Below are 16,313 nucleotides of genomic sequence, written 5' to 3'. Positions count from 1 at the left end.
TTGGTCAGTCAGCAGATCGGACGATCATTTGTAATTTTTGGTTACTTGATTTGACACATTGATTGTGACTCGTGTTCTGTTCTAAACTTGTCAAAGTAATGTGAATAAATACTGGGACATTAATAATACAAGCATTATGGCTGATCCGACAGCAAATTGGGGGAGCATCCCACAGGAAAATGAATTTTCAAACTTCCCTGCTAATGACAGCTTCAATTTAAATGAAATGACTGGCTTTGATGGTATGGTTCGAGTCTTCCTATTATAAAACAATTCCCAACAATGATTCATGCTGTATATTAGAATCACTCAGAATTCATGCTTTAACCAACAGCAATGTTATGCATCCTTGATATTAACGCGTAGTAAATTTTCAATGTGCTTCACAACTCGTAAATTGAACCCCCCGCACATTGATTTCTAGGGTTTGTGGTTTAAGGCTCTTATGATTGCGTGTACCAAGAACACACTAGTCACTGTGTATCCTTTTTTCATTTCCAGAATTGCTGACAAACTGCGAAAGTGAATTATTGAAGAATGAGAATCTGTTCAGCGATGAGACATTATTGTCTCAATTAGAAGAGCCAATACCAATGGACGACGACACTTTTGATTTTCTCAGTATGAATAATCGCAGAGATTTCAAAGATTCCACAATCGTTTCAGCTACGGGTACAAAACCTATCGTGGCACCAACATCTTCATCCCGGGCTCAGCGCCCAACTCCCTGCCCACCTGAAACCATTCAAGTGCAAACTACACCACAAAGAATATCTGTTTCTCAAGCTCCTACCGTCTTCAGCTCTCAGTATACTATTCCGCAAAATATGAATTTCAACATTCAGTCTCCTGTTGTCACTTTGGCGCCTGTGCCTGCGCAGCAAAGGCAACTTCTATTTCCAGCTAAATTAATCAAGTCTGAGTCAGTCGTTTACTCAGCAGGATCGCAGGCAATTACTTCAACTCCGGTGCAACACCAAATACACACACTTGTCAATACGGCCAATGGAACTGTACTTGCGACTGGTAATATATCAGTTTCTGTACTTAATTTTTTTTATTATGTATGTGACAACCAACACAAACTGTATTGGGCCTTTTGTGATGTAGGAATCCCAGTTGTTCTGGATACTGAAAAAGTGCAAATCAACAGAATCAATTCTGGAGCTCATGTGGGAGGGGTACCTAGAGTAAAAGAAGTCAAACGGAGTGCTCATAATGCAATCGAGCGGCGGTACAGGACTTCCATCAATGATAAGATTATCGAATTGAAAAATATTATTGTTGGTGTTGATGCTAAGCTAAACAAATCGGCAATATTGCGAAAAACTATCGATTATATCAGGTAGTCATTGTATTCATTGAAATACCTTTGTATATTTAATAATCTCGTTAATATTTGCAATTTGTGTATAGATTCCTTCAGAACACCAATGACAAGTTAAAGGCAGAAAATATGGCTCTGAAAATGGCTGAACAGAGACAAAATCTACGAGAACTCCTGGTTTGTGGGGAGTTGACGCCTCCCCGGTCTGATAGCAGTGAGCCATCCCTCTCACCTGCTCCAGTATCGCCTTCACCATCATCTCCTTCTTCCCTAAAGGATGACACTGAGTCTTTGCACAGTATGCATTCATCGGTATCAACGACCAGGGGTATGAGAGATCATACCCGTCTGACATTGTGTGCCTTTTTATTTGTTGTTTTGGCCTTCAATCCGCTAGGACTTGTCATGAGCAACATGCGTAGATTGAACTTCGACTATTCTAGCACAAAACTGGATGGACGAACAATACTCCAGTATCAGGGTAAGCTTTCAGTCTTACGTAATAAAATTGCAGAATTACTGTTTTCAACTTTCCATTTTTGTCATCTGCAGATTCATCAGATTCAGAAACAGGAATTTGGACGGGCATATTTATGTGGTTGATCAATGTTGTTTTGTTAATCTGTGGATTGAGTCGATTGCTGCTGTACGGTGATCCTATGCTACCCTTTGACAGTAAAGCTACACTCGAATTGCGCCGCTGGAAACGGCAGGCGGAATTTAATATTTCAAAACAGAATTATGACCAGGCTTATCGAGACCTTTGCCAATGTTTGAGATGCTTCGGACGTACATTGCCATCTAATCGTATGGAGATATTTCTTGCTACTGTTTGGCAAGTTGTGAGACAAATTTTACATAAATTATGGCTTGGCAAGTGGGTTTCCCAATTGGGAAAATTTTTCAATGACAAGTCGGAAAGACAGCAAGCACAAATCTCTTGTCTAGAATTGGCCGTTGTCTACCAGCACATGCTCTGTCTAAGACTCTCTCAAGGATCTACTGAGGCAACACTATTTCTTGCACTTTCATCGGTCAATTATGGAGAAGCAGCGGAAGAAGGGATTCCCAAATCATTGATGGCTGAAATTTACATCAATGCAGCACTTTGCTTCAAACAAGCTTTATTTCCGTATATTCACAAATACTACCTTGGCAAGGCCCGGGCATTGTTGACGTTATGCACGATACCCGTGAAGCTGAAATGGGTCATGAGTGTAGAGGGAACTCGCTTTTTAGCTTCTCAGAAATGGCAATATGGCGAACAATTGGACTGTGAATTCAGTTCCCAATGCAGCAAAGCCGATCCTCTATCATATGCAGCCCGAGCTTACCGGGAGCGGTTAATCAGTCAGAGTTTACGCCTTTTGACAGGTACTGCGGAGGATATTCATGCATCTACGGTTCTTGAACTTGCTCAAAGCATTATGTCATCAGCGGAGGTTGAACCCTACTTTGTTAGTGACGATAAACTCACTGTAACTAGTAAGTTCGAAACATAATAATAATCTGGATTTAATATTATAGAATTATTAAACTATAAAATTAATTGATTTGCAGGATGTGAAGACGAGATTGGATTGTGGTGGGGTGCAGTCATCTATGTTGCTGCAAGTTGGAGGTTGGGAGAGGATGATCAGGTAGCATGGAGCATCTTGGAGAGTCGCTTTCCGTTTGATAAGAATCGTCAGCCAGCCAGTACAAGTACTGGCAACAACAGTACCAACCCTCTGCCCCACGCAGTTCTTTTTGCGCTACAGGCACGACGTTCAACCAGAAGAACAGCCATGAGATTGGTCGATCAGGCGGGAATGCTGTTGGATCATTCTATGGCGTATTATAACTGCAAACAGCAATCGTCTCAAAATACTTTGGTGAGTTTCTGCATTGATAAATATTGCACCATTTACGATATTTTTTCTACTTGCATGTGTTACGAGTGTGCATTGTAGTTGCATTGCATGATATAAAACTATGCAATACTTCTACAGTGCAATTCTTGTGGCATGTGAAGCGTCGTTATTTGTGGTAAACGTGCGTTTGAATATCTCAAATTTGTAAATCGTACTGGTTGTATCACAATCTGATTTGACAAAATTCTTTCAGCTGACTCAGTTGTTGGTGTGTGACGCTCTTCTAGAGGTGCGCACCACATTGTGGCAAGAGATTGAAAGTGAAATGAGTAGGCCAGTGGCAGGTCATACCCTTGCTGGTTTTCAACGAGATTTGGCACGACTACGTCAACTTTGCCAACATCTCCCGGTACCTAGAATTCCTTTCTTTGTGATTACATGCTATTTTTACTCGATTATTGATTATAATATTTCTATCTTTATTGATCTGTTTTAGTCTGTGTTAACGAGAGTATTCCTCTATGAAGCAACAGCACGGATTATGGCAGGAGCTGCTCCTGTGAGGACCCAAATTTTGCTAGATCGCAGTCTTCGGCATCGGAATATGCGTCCATCGGTGATTTGTGGAAAGGATCGATCTCAAGAACAGGGCAGTGGGGAACGAGAGCATGCAGCTGCTCTGTATTTGGCTTGCCGTCACCTACCTACCCTGCTATTAGCTTCACCCGGTGAACGTGCCGGAATGCTCGCTGAAGCAGCAAAAACTCTGGAAAGGATTGGGGATCAGAAACGCCTCCAAGAGTGCTATGAACTTATGCGGCAATTAGGTCCTGCAATATCTGTTAATTAAACCGCTGAAAATGTAATCACTATTTTCTGTTCTTATATTATTCTGAACTTTTCTATCAACTTATTTAATACACTATTCGATTGCTCATTGTACATACATACATTCATACATACATACATACATACCAGAAGTAATCAATGTTTCCCATGTTCTTTAATAAAAATCGAGTAAATATGGTTTGTTTCTAATAAGGGATAAAACCTACCAAACTCGGCCTTGGTGGCGATAGTATGACAGTGAGATTAGTGCATATTTTTGTGGTCGAGATGGGACTTAGTGCAGACTGCGACACATACTCCTGAATTTTTTGATTTTCAGGCATCGCTTGGTTTGGATTCTGAATTCGGTTCTTTATTTCAGAATCTCAGAATATCTATAGAGATGAGTGGTTTTGACCTATCCCAAGACTCCAGTATGCTAGCATTAAAAGTGAATAAAGTGGAGTACTGATAATAAATTTCACAACAGAGATCCGTGCGAAATCAACATTTGGTCCATGCGCGCGCGTGGCATGTTTTTAATCTAGTCAGCTGTCAGATTAGATACTCAATATGGCGGCGCGTTGTTTTCTCAATTATTTAGAGCTGTGTTGCATTCAAGAAATCTTTGCTTTTTAACTGATTCCATGTTGCAACGGCTAGGGATTTGATCGGTGTGTTTACATGATGATTAATCGATTGTAATACTTTTTAATCGAAGATAGAAAATAATAGTAATGGTACGAAAGTGTTGTGCTTGTTTCAAAGGTTGTGGTCCAGGAGAAAAGATAACCTTACACAAGTATGTATTCGGTTCCCAAGATTATGTTCATTAGCATCATAGACTGAGTGGTCTCAATAACACGCAACTCCATCCATTTCTACAGATTCCCCAAAGACGTACTAATCCGAAAAAAATGGGTGAAGGCGATTGAACGAAAAAACTTTGTACCTAGTAACACCAGTGTTCTGTGTAGCAGACACTTCACTCCCGAATGTTTCACGTATGGAAAATCTGGGATGCAAAAGAGAGTATTCATCAAGCCAAATGCCGTACCAACTCTATTTCCACCAATTACTCAGAGCAGGTATCTAATGGTGCATCTGGAAAAATCTATAGATTAATGGATACTTGCTAGGTCGCTATACATATGTATATGACTCTTACCAAAATCTTGATACATCACAAGTCTCATTGATGGAATTCAAATTCTAGGAGATCTCTAATGAGATCCAGCCTTCCGCCTCCGCACATTATAGATTGTTCTGACAATGATCATCGCCCGAGTCAGTCGATTAGCCCGGATGAATATACGAAGCAAGATTCAGGAGCATCTAATGATCCTAATACCAGTGAAGCTGTCTCATTAATAGAGTCTACAGATCATGTTCTTGACATAGAACATGTAAACATGAAGGGTGGAAGTCCAATTGATTGGGTAGAACATTTTGATCAGAGTGACAATTCCTTAGCTTCAACTAAAGAGCACAATAGTTCTATGGATTGGAGTGAACATTGTGATCAAAGTAATGATTCCATCATGCGATGCAAAAGGTGAATAGAGTCCTCAGTCATTTAGGTAAGATTTAACAGTTCTAAATTTATGTATTTCGATGTGTCTTTTGGTTTTCAGGGACCTATTGTCTGAATCTTGTGCAGAAGAAGGGAAAGAATACAACGACAGCGATGACGTCCATGAGTTTAAATCACGCCGAAGAGCTCCAAGGAATATGAATCAGGCATTGAGTTGCATAGCAGCTCAGCGTAGAGAACTGAAAATAGTTAAACAGAAAAATAGATTGCTTGAAAAACGTCTTTCGATACTCAAGACGTTATTAACACATGTTTTAAATGGAAAGGATCTTCCTGAGGACGACAATGACTCTGATTCAGATTCGGAATTTGAAATTTGGAGTGGGTGATAAGTTTGATGGATTACAGATTTCTGAATACGATATGGGATTACTAATAGAGTTAGACGCTCAGTGTTGTTATCAGGTGCGGGCCATCCCACAATATTCGTTTTTGGATTGAAAAACTGTCGAAAATAATTTCCTTTGGTGTTTGTCTATCAATAATCCCAAAGAGCTGTAGCATTGAACTGTAAATTGCGTGTCAAAGTTCGTTTTGATTCGATTTAGGAATTGATAAATCTGTTGTGTGATTGGCATATTTTTTTATTGATAATCTTGCAAATTGATAATTTTATTACTGCAAGTTCTATTTTCCAAATATGGAGGACCCTTGGGATTGACAACTGCCTGGTAATGAAGTCTCATACTATGTATAATAATAATCATATTATTAATTGTGACAACAGTAAATTGTGTATAAATAAATCTTATTTCTATTTTACTTCGAAAATTTAATGATGAAAATACATGAAAATTCAACAGCTTTTCTTTTTGGATTCAAGTTTGCGCAAAGGATACTGATTTCACCCCCAAGTAGTAAGCCTTCAATACTGACGAACGTGAATGATTTTTTTTTGCAATCGTTTGTGAATGATGAATTTAATCTGAACGTTAGATGAAAATTAGGTAATTTATTTTTGAAGCTAATTGTAAGTACGAAAGATTTGGGCATTAAGGATTAGTTTGTAATTTACGCAGATGGCACTAGCGTGTGGAAGGCTTTGTAATGCCATCAGTTAGCAGCTCTTAGCACTCCATCAGCAGTTGCACGCTGGCTGGACACTGACAAGTGATGTATACATATACTACCCAATATTAAACGACCGATTCACCCATTTGCCGCGAGTTAATTTTTTTAAATTACTTCAATTAAAGTCTTTTAAATGTTTGGATCACAGAAACCTTGGGTCGAATGAAAATCAATGGTCATGATGTGATGATCGTTCTTCAGTTCATAGTTAAAACTATTGAGTACAGAAATTGTGTCACTTATAAGCGAATTGCTGTAACTAGTATTGTTACTAACAATTATAATTCAGATAACAATGAAATCGATGATAAGCGACAAACGTGGAATAAAATTTCAGGTTGTTGTAATATAAAGTGTGATGCCCAGTGTTCTGGAATGGCTCAACTATGGATAGGATTTCTCATTATTGCTGTTTGTACATCAATGATGTTTTATTTCTATCTTTTTACAAATGGTAAGTATTTACTATTAGTTGGAATTTTCACAGTATTATTCTAGTTTACCATAATCTAAATTTTCAGTTACAGAAACCAGAAGCTCCAGGAAATTGCTCCTAGCTGATATCCAATCTGAAAGATTGTACTCGAATGTTAAGGTGCCACTAAATTCTACAGAAGTTTTGATGCTTAGTGGTCTATTTGAATCCACTGGCATGTCTGAGGTGATATATCATAAAACTGAATAAACTGTAACTGAAGAATTCTTACTATAAACTTACAGACGGAATGTAGCTTTGTCCACATCGCGATGGTTTGTGCAGGATATAATTCAACTCTTCCTACTGTTACTGTGATCAAATCGATCCTTTTCCACAGAAGGAATCCTATTCATTTTCATTTGCTAGTAGATGATGTGGCTAACACGACGCTCTATACACTATTTCAGTCTTGGGACTTGCCAAATGGTTTGCATTTAAGCAAATGGAATTATACAGTGATGTAATGGCAATTCGTTTTTTCTTTTAACAAAAACTTTTTGTTCAATTACAGTACGTTTGACATATTACAAGTCTGTAGAATGGGTCCCACGCGTTGCTTGGATACCTAATAAACATTACTCAGGAGTATATGGTCTTCTGAAACTAGTTCTGCCTGAGCTAGTGAAAGAACAAAAGGTCATAGTGCTTGACACAGATGTTACAGTACTGACCAATATTGGAAGGCTATGGAAATTATTCGCTAATTTTGGAGCTGATCAAGTTATGGGATTAGTAGAAAACCAAAGTGATTGGTATTTAAAACCTTCATTGAACAGTCCTTTTCCATGGCCTGCTTTAGGCCGAGGTTTCAATACAGGAGTTATGCTCATGCATCTGAAACGTCTGAGGAGTATTAGGTTTCTTCAAACATGGACCAATATTACACAAGCTACCTTAGAAATAATTTCGGAAACAAGACTTGCAGATCAGGATATTATTAATGCTGTGATCGAGAGATACCCGCATTTAGTTTATAATATTGAATGTACATGGAACGTTCAGCTCAGTGTAAACACCTTGAGTGAAGATTGTTATACAAGTACAAACCAGATAAATGTAGGCTATAACTTTTTTATTATTTGAACATGTCAAATTGAACTTCCTGAAATTGTAAAATCCAGTTTCTGCTCGATCAATTTAATGACTCAAGTTATCCTCAGATCATCCATTGGAACTCTCCAAGAAAACAGGACGTTAGTAATAAACATATCGACGATTTCCGAAAGGCTTATCAAATTTTTTTAGAACTCGATGGAAACTTATTGAGAAGACAGTTGTTCGCTTGCAACAAGCCTAGAGTTGTCCTCCCAGGCGTGAGTCTTATTTAAACAAATTGTCAATGTGAGGATGACATACATTCGTTCAACTATATTAAATTTTTAGCTATCAAGCGTCCAGAGTCCATGTCAAAAGTTTGCTAAAAGTTCAGAGATGAAGTATCGCACGCATCTGTTTCTTCTCGAATATGAAAACAATTTTTTATCAATCCCCGATGTAACCTTGGTTACTCAATGTAGCGCGGACAGATTGTCGCTCTTGGAGGATTTGTGCAAAAAGTGGCCTGGATCGATTTCAGTCGCTTTGTACTTTACAGACGCTGATACGCACAATTTTATTAACTTTGTACGTGCTTCGTCAGAGCTTAAAAAGAGGAGGAACATCGCTTATCATGTTGTCTATAAAGAAGGGGTGCGTTATGAAAAAAAATACATAAATATCTACATTAAGTATTTGTGTTCGATACTGGTACAGTTCACCAAGAGAGGCAAAGAAAGAGAGAGCGAACCGAAAGAGAAAACTTAAAAACACAAAAATAAAATTTTCGTTATAGGAATTTTACCCTGTTAATTATTTGCGCAACGTAGGAATGTCCCACTTAATTACGACCCACATTTTACAATTGGACATCGATTTTATACCGTCTGATGGTCTGCACGACACACTTCTGGCAAACATTGTCACGTTGCAATTGAAAGTGGATAGTAAAGTTGCGCTGATAGTTCCAGCCTTTGAGACAGAAAGATATAGGTACTATCAAAATCAAATGAAATAATGTTACAAATAAAATCCTGCAGCTTATTGTTAGATACGAACTCTATAAATATTTCTCTGCGCGTGTGCTTGCGTTCTTTTTCATACAGGTTCAACTTTCCCACCAGCAAAAAGGCTCTAGTAAAGTCTCTCAACAGGGGTGTATTTTACACATTCCGATATCACATTTGGTCGCAAGGTCATGCTGCTACAAACTACACTTACTGGTGTAAAGCCACTGAGCCATATGAGGTGAATGGTGATAAAATAATGTATATCACGAACTGCGTTTCATCGCTTATCTTTTACAGGTTGAATGGGAACCAGACTTCGAACCTTATGTAGTGGTTCCGAGTTCGGCTCCGTCCTATGATACGAGATTCGTTGGTTTTGGTTGGAATAAAGTCTCACATATCGCGCATTTAGCTGCTATGGGTTACAGGTATGATGTAGAGGTGAAGAGTTCAATGGGCTTCGAAAGAGAGTTTGATGGACATTTTTTTTCTTTTAACGGTATGCCCTAATCATTTTTCAGATTCGTGGTGTTGCCCGATGGCTTTATCATCCATCGTCCTCATGCACCGAGTCTTGATATTATAAAATTTCGTCAGGATTCATTATACAGGAGGTTGAATTTATTACTAATGAAATCAAGAGTGAAAAACTCGAGTAATGCGTTCAGCGAGTTCAGCCGGTCGTAACGCATTTTATTTTCTTAATTCACAGGTGTTTGAAGAGACTAAAAGATACATTTGTTCAAGAACTGTGGACCAAGTATGGAGATAGCGCTGTCTATAATTTAAAAAAGTATTCCCGTAGCCGGGTCTCAAAGTTACGCGATTCGGACTACAAAGAAAAAACATGATAAGTTACGCCGAAAATCACTCTGGTAAGTGACTTTTTTTTTCTTGTTTTTAAGTTTTTTTCTGTTCTGAATGCATCTCCTAGTTTATTCTACTTTATCCTACACTATCGAACAATTCGTGTTCCTGTGCCGACGATATCATGTGCCGGACGTGGTGTGTTAAATTTATTACAAATCCGACTATTCATTTAACATATTTCAAATCAACCACCATGTTTCAGCTGAACTAATGGGGCGCATGAAATATACGTTAAAATTACCGCTAATTTTCTAACAGTGTATTTTTTACTGGTATAAATATTGTTGAACGACCATTTCATAGAACATTTCTATATCCTACCCCATCCCAATAGCTTTTATAAGAAGTAGGACTCAACCAATACTTTTCTATTATAGCTTCTAATAAATTCTCTGCATTCTACCGTCACAAGACTTTTTACATCTAGGTATATGTATAAATGTTTTAGAATGTTACTCGAAGCATTTCAGTATTTTATAATAAATGATCTTTTTCCTTTTCAATGAAAAATATCTCATACTGATAACAGTCATCTTATAGGCGTAGTGCTAAATACTGGATTCGAAATTGAATTAATGGATAGAGTGAGATACACGTTCATTTATATCGAATTGCTTTGTCGCCGTTCGAAACAAAGGAGACGTTTTATTTAAAATAATCAGCGCCGCCATCGCCACTTCTCTTCTCTCGCTTGTATTGTCATCCCCTACGTCCCTGCAGAAATTCAGAATTCTACCCTATTGGAGGTTCTCGCGACTATCAGAAGAGTCTCTCTTTTTTACTTCTCTTTTTCCTCCCTCCCTCTCTCTCTTGAATTTTTCCGAGGCTTAAGCCGATTAATTACTTATCTCTCTTCCCCTGATTCGAGTTACTTTTTACCCTTTCATTACTACCTTTTTTTTCTTCTACAGTTTACAGTCTCAAGTTAGTATGATCTGGGAAATTTTCGAACCAGCTGAATCTATCTTTCAGCTACTGTAATAAAGCATGAGGAGAAATAAATGCATAGATCGAATTCTTTTCCCCTGTTTATCGATCGTATTAATTTTCGATGCTGCAAAAGTTTTGCTTTCTTAATTAGCGAAAAGAGAAAAGAAAGCTACCGGGGATCGTCGAGACGAAACAATCTTCATCGAATGGCGGTGAATGCAAAATGAACGTTGGATCGATATCGCGAGCTTTTCAGAAAAGCTCAAGGGTTTTCAATATTCGCGCGTACGCCGATGTCTCGGTAAACTCTGAAATAAATAGTTTTTACACCGGTTCCATTGATCGGGAGTAGAGAGCAGCGGAACTCCGGACCAAGCCTCCTGTTCATATCACAAAGTTATACCGCTATTGATTTGACGCCTGCATGAAAAACTCCGTTCCTTTGAATCGCAAAGGTTTCCCTTTTCTCATTATTGCCCTTCACCTTTCGTACAGTATCAAATCATGCCAATAGGACTCGTACTCGCGATCAGACTGCGCGGATATTCGCGGAATAAAGCACGTACAATAATACTGGGACTTTTTATCAGTACCAAAAACTTCTCAACTGACTGAACGGGTGCTTTGGAATATATTTTAGTTTGGTAATTCTACAGGCAAGCGGCGGAGCGTTCAACAATTAAGTAACTTTCTTTCATTTAGGTGAGCAATGGTAGATGCTGGAACGAGGCCGCGTAGAGAGAACAAGAAAAGGAAAGGACGATGTAAAGGGATCATAAATTACTTGTTTGAGAATTGATAAGATAAAAATAGGAATGACGTATAGAACTGTACACTCAAAAAAATCTGCAAACGTGAAACCATCGTATATCTCCGATACGTTATATACTATATGATCTATATTATCGAATAACGATCTGTAACACGAAAAACACGGAACGTGAAGCGTCAGATTGATTCTATCGCGCTTTTGCATGATAATACCATGCTGCATACGCGTACCACCCGTGGTATAACTTTAATAAATTTCGCACATAAAGGTAAAAATAATAAGATCGATGTCAGCCGAAAGCTCAAATAATCATGGTGATAACGAAATAGTATAGGTAAACACAGTCCAGAAATATTATTTCTAGGTGTATAGTCGCTTTGACACGATTGTAAAATTTATGCCTTCATGTTTAAGTATTCAAAATTCATAGGCTATATCAAAATGCAGTTACATAAAGTGGGGATAAACTGGGATTTCAGTAGAATCATTTCCAAGCAGATATAGTTTCGGGTTGATCAACGGAGGTAATCCTGATCTTGAATTATCTACGACGAATTTACTCCGGCTATACCATAGGCATACTAGGTATGCGTCACTATACGTCTGTAACGACGCCTCAGGGACTTTATGGATAGGGTGGTGCTCCAAAGTTGAACAATTAAATTACTAATGGTATCATCGATAGCTGCTGATATGCATAATAGATCCGCGTACCACTTGCTGAATCCATCCGCATTCGAACGCTAATTATTCACTTCGTCGGGTTTAGTCAATTGCAATAAACTAAACTCACCATATTTCCCTACCCCCAAAGGGTGCAGCGCTGAATTCTGTAGTGCCGAATCAAAACCTGCAGCGGTTTATTTATTCATCTATTTGACACATCTTATTAGACCTTGTAATTTGAATGAAAGGCTGACAATGAGTGCAGACACGATCATATTCAGTTCAAAATAATGATCGAGATAATAATATTACAGTAGAAAATTCGAAGTAGAGAATATAGGCCTTGAGGTATTGAAAGAAGAAAACATGTGCATAAATGCTTGAACATTTACATGATGATATTCTTCACTGCACCTCGTTCCTCGCGAAACCAAAATTTTGGGACCAAAGTTACAAGTATACATTTGTCTATAATACGGGTACGCATAAGAATTATTAATATCTATATAACTTCGAGTAGGATTGTTCGGAATATTTATTAAATTCAGCCCACTTTGGAGTGTACAGAGCAACAATTTCTTTTCTTGCTTGTTTAATATCATATTCACACTAGTATTATTCATATTACTATTAATATAATTATTAATATTATTCTCATTTACAAAATATTTATAATATTTACATACCTCATATAGCATATTTATAGATCTACGATTACATTATCCTTCATACAAATTAATATTGTTACTATTATAGTTATTATTATTATGATTATTTCTTATTAATAAATATACGCGTAACGCTCAATTCAAACATTTATCATGAGGTAAGCTTTGATTTATACGTAATAAGTATTTTTTTTTTCACCTAGACGAAAGTCATCGTACCGTTCAATTCTTGAACTATGCGTATCAATGATGATAACGATTTAATAGTAGTAATAATTCAGCGGCATTATATCATTGAACAGTAAGCAATAGTACTCTATATTCGGTTTATACGTATACGTACCTAGTAATAAGTGTTATTATACATTGTATTTTTTGTAATATCTACTTCGACATTCTTATACCTTGCAAATACAGAATTTTCATATACAGAACTTAAGCGAATGAAAAAGGAACAATTATTCATTTTATATTATATACAATCTCTAGAGTATACTTATTTAAGCTGTCATCGGAGTAATTTTCAACTTTGTGCTTTTCGAGCATAAATAGTATACGTATCTGGATGGAGGAACGCGGGGCAATTTGGGGTACCTAAGGAATCCATGAGAAAAAGAAGTATATCCATGAGTAGAATATAAGCTGTGGGTAATGCTTGGTGTTTTGACTGTCTATATATTATCAGAAGAATCATTTTACCCTTCCAAACGTCGCTCTTGTATATCGGAGCGCATGATTCGACTGATTGTAAGAGCGTTAGTAACCGGAAATGGTTGAGTTCCCTTACGCTCGTTTAGCCTTTGAAGTCTCCCTTTAACTGTAAAAACTTTATTACCGTTGAAGGCACCAAGTACTTAAAGTTCAATTATTGTATACGTAACTCGATAACTCGGAATCAAGTGGCTCAAGATTCATCCTTGAATTAAAACCCTTCATGTTTTCGTCATCTCCCGATGATGAAACGGTCGGGTTAGAGTTACACTGGGTCAAACAACCGCTACACCTAACACGTCTTACCTTCATTAACGAGTCCACGCAGTCTAGTTTTGTGGAAAAGAAAAATAGAAAAAGAGAAATTACTTTTTCAACCCATTACTTTTTTTTTTTATTTTTATTTCTTTTTGCTTCGTCCGGTTTAACAATTGGTTAGAGTTTTTCCGTACAGAGTCTCTGATAAATTATTCTACCCGCGGTTTTCCGGCCGTGAGTTCGACGAGTCTGTTGAATTAACAAATTACTTTGAATTTTATTAATTGGGCAAATTAATGCTCGGTGGAAGCCCGATATTTAGATGAGGTCTTTAAACGACGAAAAACAAGGATGGGATTTGAGTACAGCTGGTGCCTGATGGTGTTGTAGGTGCATTAAAATGGAATTGCAAAAAATAAATTAATAAATAAAAAGAATAAAGAAATAGAACACAAAGATGCACGCGTGTATAGTTTCGTTGAGTTGGTTGAGAGAAATTTTTCATCGTTATAACGTTGTACCGTCTATAATTTATTCAAATGCAACAACTTGTACACCTTCGTGTCACATGATTATACATAGTAGGTAGGTAAACGAGCAAGTGGGCGAAGATAACGCTCTGCTGTGGACGGTTGGTTTTCGGACAATTTTGGTCGTTCACTTTGGCGAAAACCAGCAATAGCAGTGGCACCATCAGCCATACCTATGCTCCCTTTTTCTCCCTTCACGTTCTACTATACTTACAGCTGTGGATAATTATCGTGCGCAGGACGTCGTATTCAAAAAGTGCTTATCTGAAATGCTAATGGACTTTAACGACTCGTTGCTCACTATAAAGCAGCAGCAGCAGCAGCAACAGCAGCAGCAGCAACAGCAACAGCAACAGCAACAGCAACAGCAACAGTGGCAAGTAGTTAGTACCGCGCGAGGGGTTCGTTCGGTAAAACACGCTATCGGCCGAATAAAGCCCTTTTGTACATCGAGCGGAAAAAGTGGTACTTTATTTTTTTTTTTTCTAGCTCTCTTACTCGTATGTATATGGGGATAATAGTTTGCCATCTCCAAACTCTTGATTCTAGGGATCCGCATATCGACAATTAGGATACCGCTGACGAATATCTACCACACATATCGAGAGATGCAATAAATTTCAGTTTGTGAACTGTTACACAGCGATAGGCATCATGATAACGCGCCTGGTGCTATCATTGAATTACTCACCCTCAAATTTTATCTCTGTCTACAATACGTTATAATTTGGGCATCCGGAATTCTTTTTTTAATCATCGTCTGCATTTTTTAGACAGCCGGAGCACGCGGGTCTAATGAAGTCAATTAGTTCCGACTGGATGTAACATTGAATTCGTGAATCGGTGAGGCTAGATCAGAAAATATCTAGCTCTCTACCGAAAAATTACAAAAAACGAATCTAATGCAATTAGGAAAAAAATATACTCTCGAGTGGTTTTTATTTCTCTATGCTTATGGGACGCAGTGTTACGTTACATGGGGATGAGACCACGAAATTAAGTTTTATCTATGTTCATACGTATACACATAGTTTTGGTCATGCAGTGGACGGTCAAAGTTTTTATTGCATGGGGTAGTCGCAGCAGCGCGGTGGCACAGTGGCAGCAATGGTGGTAGTAACAACCCCGTTGCGCTGTACTAAATAACAAAGTTTCAAGTCGTCTGTATGAAACTGCAGCAGCAGTGAGCTGCAGGTACGTACGTGAGCGGAATTCCGATTAAGAAATGCTTCGCCTACCTATACGTATATACTTGTATACGTACATGTACATACTTTGTATACACGTATGGATGCATAATACCTACTTCCACCCTTCGCAGTGTACAGGCTATCTCCTGAGTAACACTCGCTCATGCTGCAGATTCTATGCACTGTACGTACTTATATACTCTCGCTGCAGATTCGCATTGTTCTATGTAGTTCGCAATTTCGTTAATACTGATTGTCGAGAGACTCTGACTGCGTTGTATATGTATGCATATAGTATATACGATACATAGAATATGATACATTCATATACTTCGCAATGACAATGATTCTATGACTGTCGATGGTGCACCAAAGGAATGACCGTGATCTCTATTTTTTCTATTTTTTGCCTTCAATTTGCTTTATGCAGCAAAATATTTCTTTCATCATATTTATGATGCATTTTTTTGCCTTTTGTCAGAACTGGTAATTAGAAATATTACAGGTAATTCAATTTCGGTG

General features: G+C 37.9%; 3 protein-coding genes across 6 annotated transcripts; all 3 read left to right on the top strand.

Moving 5' to 3' along the window:
• The first annotated feature begins 18 nt into the window (after positions 1 to 18).
• On the top strand, positions 19 to 4,206 carry LOC105693128 (sterol regulatory element-binding protein 1). The gene is made up of 8 exons (XM_012412835.3): positions 19 to 242; positions 502 to 1,026; positions 1,111 to 1,345; positions 1,417 to 1,808; positions 1,880 to 2,812; positions 2,888 to 3,201; positions 3,434 to 3,589; positions 3,677 to 4,206. The coding sequence occupies exons 1-8, from the start codon at positions 137 to 139 to the stop codon at positions 4,028 to 4,030; spliced, it is 3,015 nt and encodes a 1,004-aa protein (XP_012268258.2). The 5' UTR covers positions 19 to 136; the 3' UTR covers positions 4,031 to 4,206.
• Positions 4,207 to 4,563: 357 nt separating this feature from the next.
• LOC105693089 lies at positions 4,564 to 6,364 on the top strand. The gene is made up of 4 exons (XM_012412773.3): positions 4,564 to 4,810; positions 4,896 to 5,096; positions 5,225 to 5,563; positions 5,643 to 6,364. Exons 1-4 carry the CDS (start codon positions 4,746 to 4,748, stop codon positions 5,929 to 5,931), a joined length of 894 nt encoding a protein of 297 aa, XP_012268196.1. The 5' UTR covers positions 4,564 to 4,745; the 3' UTR covers positions 5,932 to 6,364.
• Positions 6,365 to 6,513: 149 nt separating this feature from the next.
• Positions 6,514 to 13,541, top strand: LOC105693131 (xylosyl- and glucuronyltransferase LARGE2s-like). 4 transcript variants are annotated; one of them, XM_020856433.2, is made up of 13 exons: positions 6,514 to 6,894; positions 7,011 to 7,127; positions 7,195 to 7,334; positions 7,394 to 7,577; positions 7,663 to 8,207; positions 8,312 to 8,464; positions 8,535 to 8,840; positions 8,983 to 9,179; positions 9,293 to 9,434; positions 9,494 to 9,624; positions 9,718 to 9,810; positions 9,909 to 10,071; positions 11,699 to 13,541. In XM_020856433.2, the coding sequence occupies exons 2-12, from the start codon at positions 7,049 to 7,051 to the stop codon at positions 10,045 to 10,047; spliced, it is 2,109 nt and encodes a 702-aa protein (XP_020712092.2). In that variant the 5' UTR covers positions 6,514 to 6,894; positions 7,011 to 7,048; the 3' UTR covers positions 10,048 to 10,071; positions 11,699 to 13,541. The 4 variants fall into 4 exon arrangements, with proteins under 4 accessions (XP_020712092.2, XP_012268267.2, XP_012268266.2 ...); XM_012412844.3 differs by having other exon boundaries at positions 6,514 to 6,928; XM_012412843.3 differs by having other exon boundaries at positions 6,514 to 7,127; positions 7,195 to 7,268.
• Positions 13,542 to 16,313: the final 2,772 nt, after the last annotated feature.

This window comes from Athalia rosae, chromosome 5 (assembly GCF_917208135.1).
Source record: "Athalia rosae chromosome 5, iyAthRosa1.1, whole genome shotgun sequence".
In the NCBI taxonomy this organism is placed as follows: Eukaryota; Metazoa; Arthropoda; class Insecta; order Hymenoptera; family Athaliidae; genus Athalia; species Athalia rosae.
This window is presented reverse-complemented; position numbering and strand designations above follow the sequence as displayed.